This window comes from Atractosteus spatula, chromosome 6, assembly GCF_055471065.1.
Source record: "Atractosteus spatula isolate fAtrSpa1 chromosome 6, fAtrSpa1.hap1, whole genome shotgun sequence".
Lineage (NCBI taxonomy): Eukaryota > Metazoa > Chordata > Actinopteri > Semionotiformes > Lepisosteidae > Atractosteus > Atractosteus spatula.
Genome location: NC_142711.1, coordinates 22573388 through 22593126, shown reverse-complemented (window position 1 = coordinate 22593126; position 19739 = coordinate 22573388). Strand labels below are relative to the sequence as shown.

The 19739-nt window shown below is 35.3% G+C and overlaps 1 protein-coding gene across 2 annotated transcripts in view; it reads left to right on the top strand.

Moving 5' to 3' along the window:
- The window catches only part of LOC148832678 (partitioning defective 3 homolog), a 431574-nt gene that overhangs the window by 322638 nt on the left and 89197 nt on the right, over positions 1-19739 (top strand). For both annotated transcript variants that reach the window (XM_088918670.1, XM_088918669.1), the window contains 2 exons: positions 3718-3846; positions 15693-15956. In XM_088918670.1, the coding sequence (XP_088774796.1) occupies positions 3718-3846; positions 15693-15956 (393 nt within the window). The remainder of the gene's footprint in view (positions 1-3717; positions 3847-15692; positions 15957-19739) is intronic.

The following is a 19739-nucleotide window of genomic DNA, read 5'->3' as shown; positions in this document are numbered from 1 at the left end:
TACTGGAATTTACATAAGGTGTTACTTTTGTGTGATATTACTGGCCACTTGGATTTTCTTACCTTGAATCTCCAAAACCCTTGCAAGCAGCTTTGTGAATCATTTTGAAGAAGTGTGCTTTTCTGAGAAATCTTGAAATTTTTCAGACAAAGAGGAGAGCTGCAAACATACTGAGAGAGTGAGAACTGAGTGTGAGAGAAAAGCATAGAGTAAAGATGCTTGTCCATCAGTAAACACCTGACAAGAGGAACAGGTCAGAGATGAAGTCTTTTGATGGATCCCAGGAAACAAACGACAGAGGAAGATAACAAAGAAGATGGGATCAGAAGTAATCTGGTTAAGAGTTGGGGCAGAGTCATCCGGAGGAGTCTTATGGAGGCCTCCATCCACAAGTAGTTTTAGAAAACCTGCTGTTTGTGATTATATATATTTAACATTTTTATGATCTACTGTAGGATTTAAGCATCTTCTATCTTCAATTTAAACACTACACATCTACTTTCACCAGTCCTCAACTTATCTTCCACATACTGATCCCATCTCACCCACTTATAGGGTATCATTGTCCTTGTTTTTTTCTGCTTGTCTGCTTGATCCATTCTTATAGCTCTGTGTGCAGCTCAGTCCTATTGTAGTCCTCACAGTGAAATCACATTCTCTTCTTTGTGCTCTAAACCATTCCTTTCTCCTTCTGTCTCTTCTTGTTATTCTGATCATGCATCTTCCTATGCTTCTGTGGATCTTCTGTCGCTTCTATATCATTTTTGTGTTCAAGGTCCAGTTTTCATGTGGCCGTGTAGGCAGCAAATATTTGTCCAAAATTTTACTTTTATGGCACAAAAACATTTTTCCCTTTAGAACAATGCTGAATCTTGGAAATGTTCTCCACTACATTGTTTTTTTTTATTTCAGACGTGTTTTTCCTTTGGTGATATTAGTTGACCCAAGTGCACATACAGTAATTGTACACTTCTAGCTGTGTGCCATTTAATTTAGTTTCCCTTGAAACTGGTGAAGCACTACAGTTGTCTAAATGCTGTCAGTCCCACCTTGAAGTTAGTTCCATGTAGATCTCTGACTCATAATTTTTGTTCTCTGGCAGTGGTGCAAATGTAATTGTTCACAGTTTTGTTAATTTCCTCAGTGTCTGCAGAACATCTTCCAAAGTGGAAAAGATTTGAAATTACTGCATTCCCTTGGTTGAATCATTTTATTATGATGTGCTCTCTCTGTATGTATACGTTTTACTTTTCTAATGCAATTACTGTAAATGGTACAGAATATAGTCTCCAAATGTATTTCCATTTAATGAAACTGCAGTAGGTTTCTGCTACCTGTAGTGATAAATAGCAGTGATTGTCTTATTGTAAGAGTTTCAGTCTGTTTTTTTTATGTTTGTTTTAGTCTAACCATTTGTTGATTAATTAATCGGGTAATGTATCTGTATTACAAAGACCCTGTTTCTAATATAATTAACAGGCTTTTATTTAGCAGTGATCTCACCCCTAGCTGCATCTAGATGTGGGAAAAATATCCTTTGAAAAGATGGAGATTACTTTTTCCCTTCACAGCAGTAAGCAGAAAGAAATAATCTGGTCACTGTTGTGTGCTTGCTTTAAATAGGAATGATTTAAACTTGAATTGTTATATATCTAATAAGAATTAGCATTTTTCCTAAATAAAGCCTGTTTAATAGTAAAATCTGCCTCAAGTAAATACTTAAATCCTTATATCTGATTCATTTTGTTTTTCAAAATTCAGTGCCAAGCTTTTAAGCACCAAAATAATCTAAAATAAACATTATTCAAGTGGAGTGATTATGCAGCAAATTCAAATTGATGGAGGTTGCACATCCTAATACTATATGGCTTCCATTGCCCTATCAACAAATGAAATAGTAATTTTCATAATGAATGTGGTACGTATTAATTTTGGCATGTGGATTGAGTGTATGGACAAACCTCACTAAAGATAGTTGTTCTGTGGAAAGCCATTATTCTGTTGTATATTAATGAGATATCTTGGGAGCTCAGAAGAATTCAGTCATTTTGTAGTCGGATCATTTACTTGAGACTTCAGCATGCACAATGAGATTGGCCCAATATTTTTTTTTTAGTTTATACATTTAAAAATACACAAATTAGATCAAATATGTTGCTCAAAATCAGTAGAGACTGGCTTTTTTGGTATTCTGTTTTCTTCACTGCACCTCTTTAATATTAAATACTCTTGCTTCCACTTATTTAATTATTGTCATGTTACAGTAGAAGTTTTTCAGTACTCAGGACCACACCACCTAAAATCTTAGACATTTTGTAGCACTCCTAAGGAGTGCTAAACTGTTCATTTGTACATATAGGGAGAGTCCCAGCACAGATGGCTCTACAAGAGGAAATATGTTCAATTTGTTATAAAATTGTAACATGTCCTGTCGCTGAATTAGTATGCAGTATATCCTCATAGCTACACCCAGGCACTATAATACAAAGAGTGAAACCTTCTGACTACCAGTGCCGAAAACTGTGCCCTATGAAAAGCACAGTAATTCTTGATCTTGGGTCACGCCTACACTGACTTCTTTGTGATTCCATTTACATTAGCCAGTTTTGGTGAGAGAGCATCAGAAATTAGGGAGTAAGGAACTTGTGAGGCATTCTTCTGCTTCATCATTTTCTAACACATTTTTCAATGAGGCTACAGCACTGTTAATTTACAGATCATGATAGACAGATATGGAGAGATAGGATTTGTGATGAATTAACCATGCTCGATATATATTTTCATTTCATGTCTGGTGTTATTTTCACTCTGTAATGTACTTTGGAGTTTATGCAATTTCAGTGTCAGGCTGTCATTAAAATGTAAAGTTTAAGTGTGAAGATGAAGGTGGAAATAGCAAGAGCCTTTTTGTGGTGGGTTTCTTTTCCAGCACAGCTTTGATTCATCACAAGTTTGTATCTGTGATTGAAAAGTAAGTATCTTCTCTGGGGGCTTAAATACCATAGTTTATTATTTTGTCTCTAAGAAAAAAGTGTTAAACAGGTTGTCTTTATTGAACTTTTAGAGAATATTAAGCTGATTTATTAAAAGTGTCTCTGACAGCTAGTCTATAAAAGCCTTAATCAAAGGATTGCAATCCTTTGAAAAAATCATTAAATATTTTATATACAGCTATAGTTTTGGGAAAGAATTATGTGATGACATCTCAAACTGTCTTAGAGTTTAGGCCTTGTTGCTGGTTAGAAGTCGGTCTTTTATCGAAACTTTGTTAAATTTCTTTCAGGTATTTTCTCTAAGGACATCTAAGAAGGCTTCTAGCTATGCTTCACTTTTTTATCCATTGATTATCAGTCAACTGCTTAGTCTTGGCATGGTTTACAGCAAACTAAACAGAGCCTTTCCTGGACACATATAGTGGGGGACAAGGCAGGACTGTGTCCTTGACATAATGCCTGCCAATCACAAGATGGGGACATCAGTTAACCTAGCATGTCTTATAAGGTTATAGGTAACTGGAGCACCAAAGGAAAATCCACATAGACCAGGGGCAGAACATGCAATCTCCACACAGATGTACTTCAACCCAGAACTGAACCCAGGCCCCTAGAGCTGTGATTCAGCAACACTGACCGCTCTTTGACTGTGCCACCCTAATCTGTATTTCATGTAGATGAAACATTCTTCAAGCCCTAAAACTTTCCTTAACCGATATTCCAGGTTTGGCAAGCATCGCAAGGATGAGAGGGTGGGAGACAAAATTGAGCGCAAGAGTTCAAGCAAGTCGAAAATGGAAGACATGCAGGCATCCGAGGAGGAAACATTCCGAATGAAACTGGAACAGGAGAGGTGAGTGTTCCGCGTTCTGGTAACCACTTTAATGAAGTGTCAGGAGGCCCTGATGCTGCTGGAAAGCTGGAGCATATTTTGTTTTATAATTAAGTGAATGGGTCTTGGCATTCTCTTTTGGAAATTCTGGGAAGCCACTCAAATTCTCTTGGAATTGTCAGTGTCAAGGCTTTAGCAAACATTTAATGCTTATCTAAAAAACGCATTTTCTTTCTATTGTCCAGACCTTGATGTCTCCAATGGTACTTGACACTCGTTGCCTTCATACTTTCCTTTTCATAAAAAGGGGCTTAACAGATGTTCTGTTATAGGCCAAGGTTTTTTTTAAAAATAGACATTTCGTAGGATGTTTTTAATGTTCTCCATCACTACTGAGTATTATTGTTATAGATGAGTTTTATTTTAGACTTGACACAAGTAAAACTGTTAGTATTAAAAAAAGCTGTGTGATACTTTTCTTTTTGTGTTGTTTTCAAATTAACACGTTTTGAGTTATCTTAACAGTTATCCAAATTATTTGTGGATAATCAAAATTAAAACCTTCTACTTTATAAGACATAACAGTACATTCTTTATTTTTTGTCTTTTTGCTATACAACAGCTATATTTAATTATTGTTCAAGTCAGTTTTCATGTTTACATTTTTCTTTTGTAAACATCATTTGTTTACATTTTTCTTTGAGCTACTCATTTTTTAGGGACTTGAAAAATGCAATGGGCCCCTCTTTATTGTATATTAAGTGTATTCAGTTCTGTAAGACAAAATTTCATTAAATTTCCTGTACCTCATTTAAGTGTGTGTATGTCCCTGCTGAACTGTCAGAGACTATTTTGTTGATAGATGGCCTGCATTAGACCTAATGCATACGGGTATGCCCACAACATTCCTGCACTGAAGTTAGCATTAACACTGCAATTTAAAAGTGATTTTCATTTAGATAAAGCTTTAAAGCGAGGGTGGTAGTAAGAAAAGCAAACTAATTACTTTTTTTGTGTGCAGAACATGAAAGTTGTTTCACTAAGAGACTTGACCAAAAGATAATATTGATGTAAAATAAGCACAACATTCCTTTAAGGCGCAAAAATATTTGTTTTTCAGGAAGCTGTAAACGTGCTGTAGAGAAGTACCACAATAATGTTTATTTGATCATTTCCTTTTCATTTTTGAAGAAAAAGCTTTGTGTGATATGCAGTGCACTGCTGAAAATCTGTGGTTTCCAATTTAGTCTAAGTTCAATAAAGTATGTGATAAAGTAAAGACTCAGTGTCTGTGGTATATGAAATAGAACTGTTAATCACTGCCTTTCAAACAGTTTGTTTTGGGTAACAAACCACACCTCTGTGTAAATTTAGAAAGGACTTAAGCCTTTATAATTGTGTGAATAAATGGGTTATGCACTTAAGAGGTTTAGCTAGTATAGTGATTTGTTGGTCTAACTGCCATCTCATGCTCTGTGAGCTAGTCAGACATCAGCTATGACTACAGCAATGTAATGCAATGGTTATGATAGCATTTTTCACCCCAAAGGATCCCCATCCCTTTACCCACAATATATGAAGGGACTCTTAATCCTAAACTGAAGTACAGCCCCCACCTGTGTTTGACGCATGTGCATTACTGTTGTGCAGCCCAACTACGCTAGCAGGCAGAAATAAGAAACTGCATCACCTGCTGACTTTATATAGGCCAGGTTTTGCAAACTCAGAGCAGTTAACATCCCTACTCTTACAAACAGGACTATGGCATCTTTAATGACCTAAGCACTGTAGTCATAGACACACTAATGTTACGTTAAATGGCTCAACCAAAGGATGGCACTTCTTATCTCAGTACGGAAATACGAAACATGAATTTGAGTCCAAGTAGATACAGCTGCTCTTTACAGAGTCTCCCTGCTGGGATAAACTGTCTCTTTCATATTTCACTTCATTTATGGTTTCTGGGGGGGTAGCAGTAAGTATATAAACTTGTCGCACTGCAGTAGCCTTTGCCAGATTGACAGTTTAAAAGCTAAAAAATCAGGCTAAGAAGAACACTACTAGATGTGTGTTTCAATTTCCAATGCCATGACTCCCCAGAACCTCAGAACCATAATCTTCATAATGCAGAAGGAAGAGGGTGAAAGGAATGGTAGTATGTGTCCTGTAATCTTAAGCTCAGATGTGTAAAATTCCCTTTTTGTTGCAGTGCATCAAAGTAAGGCTGCACTTGCCCTATTGTAGAATACACTGCCGTTTTACCTCAGAGCCAAAGATGTTTTGGAAACCAACTCCTTTGTGTTTTTAACTATTTTGTTTATCAAAAACAAAACAGGAAAAAAAAACTTTCCATAAACAGTTTATTGCATATTTGTCTGGATTTCCTCTTGCTTTGAAAATGCAAAAATGCATTTCTTGTGTCATTTGTTTCCATTCTGGATGTCTTTTACCCTGTCTCTTCTGCATTGTAAATGAGAACTGCAGGGACATCCCAGCTTTCGATCCAACTTGAATTTTTGTGTCTTTAATGATGTTAGTCTTCTGGGAAATTGGCCCTGTAATAATGAACATGCGCTGGAATACAAATCCTTAGGGTTCACAGAACAACAAGGCTATCCGTTTGGAAAAAAAAATCAATTATTATCATAATTTTATAAAGTTATTATACATCTTAATACAAATTTAATAGTAATATACTTAGAACAGGGCAACTCGAAAGGCAAACATACGGATTGATTAGGGAAAACTGAAAGGCACAAGTTCATCTTAATACCATTATGAAATTCTACATCGTCAGATTTGATAAGTGCTGTGCCTTTGAAAAGCAAATGCATTCCTGTGAAAAGTATCAAAACCCTGGGATGGGCCACTGCCAGAATGCAGCACTCTAATGATATGTTTTAGAATTAATCTGAAAGGACATTTTGACAGGTGCTTTTAGTTTTCTGAAAGGGAAGTCAGTCAAGAGGTTAGGCAGTTTAATTTTAATACCCCATCATTACCTGAAAATCACAGAGATTTATGGTAGAAGGTAAGCGGATTTTACATGTTGTACTTGGAAACATGTTTCAGGACAGTAGACCTCTTGCTTCTTTGAAGTTTTAGAGAGAAATAGGTGTACGCAGAACCCAAACACTTTATAAACCAATATTTAGTATGTCTAAAGAAACAGTCTCCTTTCATTGTAACCCAGATATTTTATATGGTTTTATAAGCTTGAGATATGGTATCTCAAGCTTAAAACGAGATTTTAAAAGTTTCAGTCAGACGCAGCAACTAATTCATTTTCAAGTGATGTAGGGATTACAGAAAAACAAATAATTTTCCAAGTGACAGTTCAGATGCAGTGCAGAACATTCAGGAATACTGTATATTAAATCTGTTCTTTTTGTTTCTTTTCTTAATCTGTCTTTTTTTCTAAATAAAATAGATTTGCTTTACTCGTTTGTTTAACCCTATGTCTGTGTATATATATTGAGCACAAGGAATACACAAACTGTATTGTTGATCATAATGCTTCTATCGCCATAGAATGCTTCTATCACCATAATGTAACAAAGAGAAATGACAGTGTGTATCGGTGGTGTGTCCACTGTGATGCTGTGAATTGGCCTTGCGGTGCTTGTTTCGTGTCACAATGTGACAATTTAATTAAAAATGTACAAATGCATCATAAAAACATAAGAACAAACAAGAGTATAATTTCGTCCAGTCATTGTGTGGAGTGGCAGTGTTTGGTCTTCAACCACTTGGCTGAGAAGCCTCTTCCAGACACCCAGAACTTGTTTTTGGAAAGAAGCATTTCATACTCCATACTCCATATACATAAATTCCATTTTCATGTCCACTTTTGACCTAGTGTCCTTGTTTCACTATTGAGTGTTAAACAGTTCCCCATGTTGACCCTTCTGCATTCCTTTTAGGATTGTATATACCTGGATCAAGTCTTGTCTCAGTGCCTTCTATTCTAGACTGAAGAGATTTAGCTTCCTTAAGCTGTCTGTGTATAACAATCCCCTGAGACTGGGAATATTTCTTGCCTCTCTTCTGTGAACTCTCTAAGTCTGTCATTTTTGTCACATGGTGACCAAACCGAACACAGTATTTTAAATGAGGTCTTAACGGATTAAAGCTTAAGCATATATTCCCCCATTTAATTTTCTCTCTTTCTATTTGCTTTTATATTGATTCCCCACACTGTATTGATATGGATATTAAAGTACTGTAACTACATAAATACCTGAATCCCTTCCATCCTTCCTGCAGTTTAGGACTGTATAGTGTACTGTATGTTCCTGCTTTCAGTATGGATCGTTTTGTGCTTATCAATGTTAATTTTCATTTGCCACTTGCAGTTGCTTCTGTAATGTTAGCTAGTTTGCTACTTGTACAAAAATTGAAATCTTCAATATTAATCAGGAAGAGCATTTAACCTAACAAAAAATCCCTGTGGCACACCCCTACTCATATCTGCCCAGTTAGAGGCTATGCCCATTAAGATAAAACACTGTTTCCTGATCTATGTTCATACATAACCTTGAATTCCTGTAGCTTTTAATTTGGGAACTAAAGTTTTTACGGGGGGCCTCAAAAGCTTTCCAGTAATCTAAATATATCATGGCACATGCTTCAGTTTTATCTAATGACTGTGTTCATTGGTCAAAGAATTACAGCAAGTTAAACAAGACCTTTCTTTTTGAAAATGTCAGTCTCTATTAAAATCCCATCATTTGTAACTACTCTTTTGTTTTAGCTCTATTGTTTCCATAACTGATCATTTTCATCATCTTGTATATTATTAACTTGAATCTGATTACAAATTCTTTAGTAAAATGCTTTTGACAAATTCCCTTATTTACTTGCAATGCAGTAAAAGCTTGTTACAGAAAAAAGAGAGTCCTCTTGCATTCTTCTACTTATCTTTTTGGCACCACCAAGTCACTAATCAGCCTTTTACGACCCCGGATTGCTGGCTTTTCCTCTCCTAAAAATAGAAATACTTAGTGTTTGCTTCTACTGTTTTTAGTTCCTTCTGATTCCTTACAACTTTTTTCTTTCTTTGTGTTATACTAATGAATGTTTTAGTATGGTAATTGATGTAGCCCTTATTGTGCCCTGATCCATGGAAATTTGCATCTAAATTTACAACCAAACGGCCTACTTTCATTTGTAACCTTTTCATGTTTTAATTAGCTACTGTCTGTAATAGTAACGATTATTTATGTATTTTTCCACAAAAATTAATATTTTACCTCAAAATCCAATTAGGAAACACTTTTATCCGAATACTGTTATTGCAGAATATCCTATTTCATTGTATAAGACAGAGTTCTTCTAAATGTATTTTATGTCATTAGATGTTTTAGCTTGAAGAATAAAGGCAGCAATCATTAAAGATGATTATATATTTGGTTGTAATTATGTTGGTAGCATGCAGCAGATTAAATCCTAATTTTACTTTATGTACTGTATGAGTTGAAGTAAATTATTACATTGGCTTTTGACAAAAGTATATTGCATAATCTAGTGAAGGTGCCTTCAAATTTCAGGATCATATTATAATGGAAAAAGTATAATTGTAAATGGAGCAATTTTCCCCTGATCAAATGATAAAAGGTTTAGTCTGTTTATTTGCAAACCATGTGGCCCATTAAATTTTATGAAATAGATATATTTAATAACCTAGTTTGATATTGAACAATGCAAGGAAACGCTGTGCTATATAATGAAATATATTAAGATCGAGTTTTCAGTAATGAATCTAAAATGTAATATTCCGCATCATTGGTTTGCTAAGCTATGTTTTGAGTAAATAATTGTAAAGTGCAATCTGTCAAGGCTGCAAACTTTATTTTATAGATGTATTACTACTTTACATACCATTCAAAGTTGCAATACAGTTGCCAATTATTGCAAATAGAGATGGATTTCAAGATATAATGCTTCATGGAAAACTAAAATTCTCTCTATTCTTTCTGCAGTTTTGTTTCTTGTTGCTTTATTGCCAGATCTGTTTTGGAATGGGGGGGGGGTTAGGAATGATGAATAGGTTTTGACACTTACCAACACATTCAGTAAGAACCAAAACAAATTTTGTCCTTTCACGTAACACAGATGGTGCTGCTAAACAATTTATCATTGAAAGGACTTTCCAGAATACAGTTTAGATATTGGATATACTGCATCCGAAAGTTGGCAGTATCTTGAAGAATGTCCACTCGTAGGGCTGGTAACTTATTTTAACAACTAGTATCTGTGCTGTTCAGAAATGAAAATAAACTGCTTTGAATAAAAGATAAGGACTTGTAATTCAGAAAGCACACAAGGAAATAAACATAAGTACAATGAGAAACTCAGCACTTCTCTACCTCCAGGATGGTAAAAAGTTTGCTGGCGATCTTTGCTTCAAGTCCAGTGACACTGTCAATTTTAAAATCCTAGTTCCTGATGGTACTCGTGTGACCTTTAATTTCCCTCCTTCTGCATAAAAGCCCTTCTGAACATGCTCAGAGTGCCGTAACCAAAAGGAAGTGCCGGTCTCAAGCATTGTTTAAACTAGAGGTTAACAGGGAACACTTGAGTGATGATTATTTTTCCTCTCCTGGCCTATTTTCTATTAACATAGATCACACTGTCCATAGTGAAGTGTGAAATTCCTGCACACTTTGTGTAAGCTTAGCATTTTGGATCCTGTGACTTCTCAGTGACCCCCTCATAGCTTGGGAAGAATGGTCCTGGGCAGTAATTACAGCTTTACCGTGGATATTGAATCCCCAAAGGTAAAGTGTCTTACAAAGAGCATCCTGTTGAAGAATAGCTTGAGGCCACAGCAGCCATATGTCTGGAGCAGAGAATGATTCTGAGCTCCACTCAGTTTAGTGACATTGGTGCATTATTGCCTTCATTCTTCAGATCGTCTACTAATGAATAAAAGTGTTACATGATTAACAGTGTCTTTATGTTTTCCTCTTAATTATACCGCCTCTTTTTAATTAGATGAACAGTGCCAAATCCTGCACGGAGAGGCTTGGAATTTCATTTTTAATTAGCTTCTGGCATTAAAGTCACTAAGTAAGGTTTTTTATTTACTTAGAATGCATTTGGGAAAACAAAATTCGGTGTCCTTTATGCTAATATTTTACTTTTTTCTAATATTGCTTGAAATGACAAGACTCCTCTGGTGGTACTTTTAATTAGCAATAAATGCAGATTTTTTAAGCATATGTTATTTAGGATATGTAGATATTTTGTTTGCAATAAGACGGGTATAAAACTGGAAAGGAGCTGTTTAACAAAAAGGCTGTGTATTATGTGAAGATGTAGTCTTTTTCAGCAGAATGCTACTTCATATTAACACCAATTTTAGATAACTAATTTTTAAAAACAGCTGCTAAACTGCTGAACCAGTTGAAAATTTATGGAGCCTAAATATGGATTGTGCATGTCACAGTCTAGGTGTCACAGATAACCTGCTGTATGTAAATGATAACACGCTAACTCAGTCTAAACTTTGGTGTGTTGTAGTTTCCTTCTCAACTGGTAAAGTTATTACTGAGAATGGAAAATTACTCTCTTACCTTCGCCTTTTGTCTCTAGGTGACAGAACCTGTGGCAAACAATACATTTTTTATCTCTGTGTGAAGTTCTATACTTTGTAAATGAAATAAACTCTTACATCTGTGATGTACTGTACTTAACATTTCATTGACTCACTTTTCTTATTTGTAATTTCTCAAGCTTGTTGATATTAAGGTGCCTTACTGCCAAAGATGTGACCTTCATTTGCACATAGTTTTTAATCAGTACAAATACTTAGCATTTTTGGTTAAATATGACATTTATCATCCATTTTCTAAACATTTGCCTGAAATACATAAGTCAAGAGATCAATATGGTACATTATGGAACTCTGAGGAAATTGAAATTGAATTTAAGCATAGGATTCCATAACTCTGACAAAATTAAAGGATTTCTCTGTGCCTAACATACAATATGCTGAAATACAGAAGTGATAGAGAGAAGAAATTTTGGAGAAACTCTTCTTTTAATAAAACAAGTTGATTATAGCGGTTTGTGATTAAGACTGCATACTGTATGTCAATATTGATCTAGATAACAATGATATGACAAAGGCTATTGAAATCCTAAATGTCAGTGGCATGTTGGTCAACTTAGTGTCAAACAAAGCATGTTACACATTTCTGCCTGGTACAGTCGTATCAAAGTCACATAAAATCTTAATCATAATTAGAGTTTGTATGTTCTCTCCAAGTCCAGATTAACTGGCTCCTAGGAAAGGAGCCCCCAGTGTGTCTGTGTGTCTGCCCTGTAATGGACCTGTCTCCCGTTCAGTATGTATCCTGTCTTGTGCCGGTTGGTTCATAGGTTCCGGCTCTAAATTAAATTGGATAAAGTGGTTAGAAAATAGAAGAATGGTTGGTTAAATATTAACTAGTTTCAAATGTAATTCAAACTCTTGAAGTGTCCACTATTGGTATTCTAACAAATTTCAAAGAAGAAATATGAGCATGTACCGTATAGTCACTAATCAAAAGTAATGCCTGCCATTATTATATCTTCACTGTTGTAATCATTTGATGTTTTTATAACCCTGTTTAAAGCCCATATACTGTACTAGCAAACTTGTACAGTATATTCACATTGTTTTGGGATTTAATTTGATTCCCTGCACACAGGATTGAAAAATAATTTGCTTCCCAAATGGAATTAAAGAAGTACTTGTTCAAAATTATTGTAATGAGTTGTTCTTAATCTGTAATTACATATTACTTTCATTCAACTTTTTTGATTGTGTAATAGTTATTGATACTTGGTTAAACCCATACAGAACTTTTCAATGGCAGAAATTAATAATAGTAGGGCAGGTTTAAACATTTCAGATCTTATTGTCCATCTAAATACAGTGTTGTTGCATTGTTTTAAGCTATTATTGGTTAAGATACCCTTAGCATTGTGAAATGGCAAGTTAATTAAAATAAACAAATATTTTTTTCTGTAATTCATACCAACTGTGTGCTCTTAGGACACTCAGCTAACCTGAAAGGCATTCTGTATGGTTTCTCAATGTGGACTACCTTACTTGAACAATTTATGGTGCTTAGTATATTTTCTTAAAGATGTTATCTGGGCCTTTTGAACAAATTTGATTGATTTAAAATGTTATTTATAATTTAAAAATCAAAGTTAATCATGGTATGCTGAATACAGTAGTATAGAATCATTAGATTCATTTTTGTATTATCTTACTAAATGACTTCCACTTCTGTGCCAATGCTTTTATATTTTTGATTTGTTGTGCACTTAAATTTAACTTTAAGTCTAAGAAAATGCCAGATTAAAAAAAAAAAAACTATCTCAACTATTGATGACTTTAATATGTTGTACACATTTATTTTCTGTTAGAAATCATCTAAATATGTTTTTGTTCAGACGTTTTTGGTCACAAAATGGATGGAATTAATATTGGTAATATTAGTGATGCATTTTTTTTGTTTGTTGCAATTTTCTGATGGGGAAGAAATCACGGGGGCTGAATTTTAGCCCTACGTAAAACACGTCCACAAAACACATCACACTGCTGGCTTCTTTTGACTTAGATTTGCATAAGATAGGTTTGCCTATAGATAGAATGTAACAACTTAATCAGGTTTTTGGCTTTCTTTGACCCCACATGTTTTTTATCTGTTTTATAGTAGAAGCCAATTAGATTAAATTAAATCAAATTAATTAAACTACTTGAGAAATGAGAGCAAAATGAGAGTTTGGTCTGTGGATTTTGGTTACCTCTGGTTTAGATATTTGCCAGTCAAAAACAGATGTTTGTTTTTTCTATGGAACACTTTGGCAGTAATAAGGTGCCTGTTTTTTTAGTGTGCTTGTTTAAAGAGAGACAGAAATGGCTGTACACGCCAAAATTGAACACTTATTATTTTTAAGATAACAAATTTGGCATGGATAGACATTGTTTTGCTAAAGCAGAGCTTGTGAAATCCTCAGTAGCTTGCTTTGATTCAGTGAAAGAAAGCCAAGGTTCTGAAGGCCAGACTTGAGCCCTGCTGGAGAGAATATAAGGAAAGACAATCCCCAGAACAAAGATACTTGTTGACCTGTGGGAGCACCATAAAAGTAAAATCAGGTGTCTTCTTGCAGCAGGACGCATCTGGAACTACTAAGAGTTGAGCTTTGCTGGACAGGGTCAAGCAGCAGGACATCACTACTCTGTCCGCACCCGTGATCCCTGTGAGATGACAATATTTTTATTCTGGGGTATCTGCTTGCTTTCTTCCCATAACAATATTGTCTTAAAAAGACCTTATTCATACAAACCAACTTGAAAAGTGCAAGAACACTTCAATGAAACTATTGTATGAAACTCTTTGCATTAAAGAGGTGGACCGAGTTAAGGGAGGTGAGCCTTGGAATAAGGTCAGAAATATTTTTTTAATCAAAGTGCTCTAGGGAATTTTCCTCCATTCTTTATCCTTCTTTTCAGGAAGAGGTGCTCTGTTGTCAGTGCATTGAAGTTTGAATAATGCCATGTGTTGTACAGTGTTTTTTGTTGTTTTAAATGAAAACATCTAAGGAGGTTTACAGAGATTCATACCGCTTTGCAAAGGGAGTAAAATATTTTTCGAAGATAGTTAAAAGTGTTTTTTTTTACAGAAGACGTATTCAGGCAGCATTGTTTGTAAACAACGTAAAAGATTCAGGAAACCTTTGCATGAAATGATGTTAAGCAACATTTAGTTTTTTTTCAAACTATCATTTTTCATGACATTTTTCTTCTAATAAGAAGAATGCAGTTTTCTTGCCTGTTGAAGATTAAAAGAAAACTTCTTTACAGTGCTGTGCCAGGAGGCACCATGAAATCTTTCCCCTTTTGATTTTTTAAATCTCATTTAGTTACAATCCGAGCACTCCTGACTTGCAGAATTTCATCAGTGGCGTAGTGCTATAACATTTTTAATCCTTATCTTGTCATTCTCGGATTTAGAAACCTGAAAAAAACATCCGGGAGTTGTTTTTCTGGATTTGTATGTTTTGCAGCACTGGAACTGTGAATTGCTTTAGACTCCAAGCTTATTTAATATTCTGCAATATTTATTATATTGTGGATTCTTCTGAAACAGTGGATTATTGAGGAGAAACACTATACTGTTATACATGGATGATGAGGGAGGGAGGTTTGCTCTGTGGAGTGACTTTTCACTAAATCAGAATGCCTATTTAGAACACTAGAACACTCCAGGCCTTCACATGCTTTGTTTTTCAGCTAGAGACTTACCAAGTTATTGTACAGTATATCTGGCCTTGACAGAGTGAAACAGTAAGGCAACCATTCAGCATGATTCTAGGATAGTACTTAGACATGAATTGACAGTATTTCTTGACTCGTTTTACTTTCATACCACCATGTGAATTTTAAAGAAGCTGAATATGTTATGAGCTGAATTTTCGGTGGCACAGTTGAACTCCTGCAATCCTTTAAGATAACTAGATCTATAATTGCCTGTGCCTGTAAAAGGATCATTAGAAGGTGAAGACACCTACAGGAAGGTCATTTTTATGAGCTTTTTGTCATGAAAGTCTGGAAATTAAACATTCGCGAAGACTTCCAGCCTGAATTTCGTACACTGTTTGTGCATGTGAGGCTCAAAAGACTTGGCATGTTTCTTAATTGTACAGCCATTTGTTGATTATTGTGAAAATAATGTCATGCCTGCTGTTTAGAAAGACGAGTTTTTTTTTCTGTGAAGATTGAATAAGAGTTATCTGAATCTTGAAAGTTTAAATGGCCACGGCATATAACTTGTTTTTTTTCCCGTCTTTCCCTTTTTCTGCCCTAGAATTCAGGCAAAAACCAGAGAAATCCGAGAGAGGCAAGCTCGTGAGAGGGACTATGCTGAAATCCAGGATATCAACAGGACTTTTGGATCTGACGAAGAGCACACATACGCTGGTATTGGCTCACTGGAATCATCAATGGACAGCGGGCACAATCTTTCCTTGCACAACAGACCACAAAGTCCCCGAGAAGACCCCCAGCAAATTGAAGCGCTATACGCACAAGTCAACAAGTCACGCAACGGCCGTGCTCCTTCCGCCGAAAGGTAAGCACAGTATTACTGTAGTAATGCTCTTCTGGAACACAGCTGTCTTTTTCTGAGTGGCAGAGAAAAGCGATGCGTCCATGTGTTTTCTAACTGCTTCATCCAGTTCAGGGTCACAGGGGAGCCAGAGTGTGTCCCGGCAAGCCACAGGCGCAGGGCAGAGTCCACATTGGAATGGATTGCCAGAGCTGGCGCACAGACACAAACACGCAGCACTCACACCTGGGGCCAATTTTCTCAGAAGCCAATTAACATGCCAGTAGTTCTTCAGACTGTTGGAGGAATACAGAGCAGCCAGAGGAAACCCACGTGAATGAGGGGAGAACATACAAACTCCACACAGGTAGCACCAGAGGTCCAGAATTGAACCGAGGGCCCCAGCACTGCAAGACAGAGATGCACCCAGAAAAAAAAACGTTCAGTAAAACATATATATATAAAAAATAATACCTGATAATATGGCATGTCATGTATATCCCCTTAAACATTAACATAAAAAAATGGGAGTTTTATTCCCAAAGTCCATTACAAAGCTACAAGGCTGTTACCAGACTGCACTCTGACTACATTAACATTTTCGAAACTTAGCACCCTTCACAGTTAGATGATAAGTCTTTACTTGAGATGAACCAACATTAAAATTTAGAGTAAAGCTAAGTGGTTGTTATATTTAACTAATTGTAGGGGTCAGCAAAGAGGCACAACCAGTTAAAGTTGAGGGGAAGTCCTATTCTGTGACTTTAGATGTAGGAAAAAAATAATGTGAATAAGCTTTATGTTTATGTTGTACAATATCAGTGGTTGTAAATGGTATATAGCATAATTCATTGCATAATATAAATGTTTTTAACACATTGCAACTTTATTTTTCCTCTGAATATTTTTGATGATATGTAATATGTTGATCAGGAATTCTAAACGCTTTTAGAATGTTTACATGGGTTAACGGATATTTGAAGTTTAATTTTATTTTAAAGTACCACAAAAGAGAGCTCTTTAAAAATGTAGCTTTCTCTTTCATGACCTTGCAAATAAACGTGTTGCGGTTAAGCATCTTAATTCTTTATAATTGAAGTTCAAAGTTCTATATACATAAATTGCAGTTTTCATCCAACAATAAATTTCAGGTGAGAAATTTGGCATTGTATTTTATCAACAAGACAATGCTTTTTGTAAGGGACACTTTAAAATCTTTTTCCTTTGTGAAACATTTTGTACTACTTCTGAAGTGTCTTGGGTTCAGCAGTTTTCATAAAAAAGTTTGGGAATCAGATCCAGACTATAAAAAATGTCATTTTTCAGTTTGGACAGATGCAGAGAATAACATAATTTAAGTAGCTGCTCTTTCATAACTTTTGACTGTCAGGGGGGAAAAACCTGTCACTCAAGATTCTGTTTAGAAATCATACAGTATGTTTCAGCATAATTTCCTGCGAGTATTTTATACAGTTTCCCAATTTAGTTTAAATAACTCAGGATATACAGGGTACATGAAAACAAGACTGTTTTCTAGCTTTGTAAAATATCAACAAAATAAGATTTTCTCTGATTTCAGTAACTTTTTTTTTGGAAAAAAGATCTTAAAATGCTAGTGGTGTTTTCACCTGTTTTTGCAGGTGTGTTTTAAATCTATTGATGGATTAAGGAAATGTCAGTTTCAAAACCAGATGTTACCTTGGTAACATTTAACTTGAATGAGGCTAAATAAAACATAATCAGAATTCCTTCATAAACACTAGACAACCTTCTAAAACTACATAAAGAAACTGCATAAAAACCCTTTAGAGCTTGAGTCTTTAATGTTTTCAAATCTATAAATTTCACCTGATTTCTCTCTGGGGTTCTGCTCTCAGATATGGACGCGGGTACTGTATGTCTCGTTTTGATCTGTTATGAATGATCGTATGGCAATAATGTCATTTCCACAAATTGTCGTAAAGTACTATACGTATTGTTATAATGTGTTGTATAGTGGTTATGAAGGAGATATATTTTCATGCCTGATTCATGTGTTAGTAATGCTCTTTTGACAAACATAGGTACCTCCTTTAAATGCAGATACCCCCCAAAAAGGAGCAAAATTTCAGCTGCTAAGCCTTCTTCAGACCTGAACATTGTTTCATCCTTCTGCTTTTCAGCATAGAATTAACCTTTACTTGTTCCAGAATGCTGCTTTGCATCCCGAGGTGCTTCAGGAAATGAGGATTGTGCATTTAAAGAAACTTTACCATGACTTCAGTTTTTTTGTTCAGGAAGGACATCCTTAACATAATTTCACTTTGGGAAGAATGCCCAGGTATTAACAATAACAGTGGTTCTGGACATTAAGGACATGAACAAATAATTTGTAGTTGTTGACATATAGGGTCACAGGCATTCACCTTCTGATAGTGAATGTCATATTCTGCTTTTGTCTGCCTGTGTTTGTTTCTTTTTCTGCAGTTCTTGCCTTCAGTGATACTTAAAACTTAAAAGGAAGGTAATCTTATAAATAAATATGCAAAAGTGGTAAGGCCTATATTTGACTTTAGCAGTGCTTGTCATTCAGTTATATTCCAACACCCTATTCATTATTGCTTTCATCAAATGACATTTAGTCACCATATTTTATTTTACTTACTAAATTACTTTTCTGTGACAATTTAAATTAGTTTTTTGTTACTCTGCCAAGAAATGAGGCAGGTCTTTTATAGCTTTGCTGTAATTGCACATTGAAATGAAGTCCTTATCTGTATGAATACATAGATATGTATATGCATATAAGCACTACACTTTTTGAATCAAAATTAATTTGATTGGGCTTAAACTGATACATCAGTGTGATCTGATAAAATGTACAGATGAGTTTTGTAATGTCTTCAGTTATTGAGTGAAACCCAAAACATTGATTGTGCTAATTTAGTTAATATATACAGTATATATAGTCTGAGGAGAAACACCTTGTACTGTAAGTTAACTGTTATCTACCAACTGTTATAAACAATAACACTTGGTAGACCCAGGTCACTTGTTATTTCTTCTGCAGGACATCAAGACTATTTTGGTTATTTACTACATATGCTTTTGGTTCAAAGATGCATTAAATTCTTATACATACTGTATAAGTAATCTGATTGGAAGCAGCTCTCCAATAAATTCTTCTAAGTATGATAAAGATTGTTGTAGTAGTAATATTTTTTCAAAATTGATTGATCTTTCTCAAAAGCTAACTCTCAGGTCAGTAAATGTAACTTTTTTAACATTTTAATTTTACTGCTTGGTAAAAGATTATTTCATATACATTATATACACAGCATTGTATACTGTATATTTAGAATTATTAACCCTTTTTGTTTCTCACTTGAATTATGTTGAGCTAGACTTCAGACCCTCTTCAGTAATTCAGTACTTGTACACTAACCTGATATGAATAGAGATATACAGAAATGTTCCAAAATAAGCCGTTTGCCTTTTTGCACAGTACTAAGAAGGTGTGGAACCAGCAGAGCATAGTCATCACATGGGATCTAATTCATGGAGGTGCTCATCCAACAGAAGGGGACTTTCCTGCTACACTCCTTTGTCATGTGGCACAGCCTGAGACTTGAACCTGCAGTCTCAAGGCTGATAAATTAACCCTGCACTCCAGACTAAAGTTGTTGGCCGACAGTTTGTACAGGACTTACAGTGCTGTATTTACAACCAGGTTCGGCCATCTTTGGTTTCTATACCAATCATTGTGGATCTGTGGTTGCTACCTTGCAGTCTTTTAGGTTCCTAAAATGCAGGCTGGAGATCTTCAGA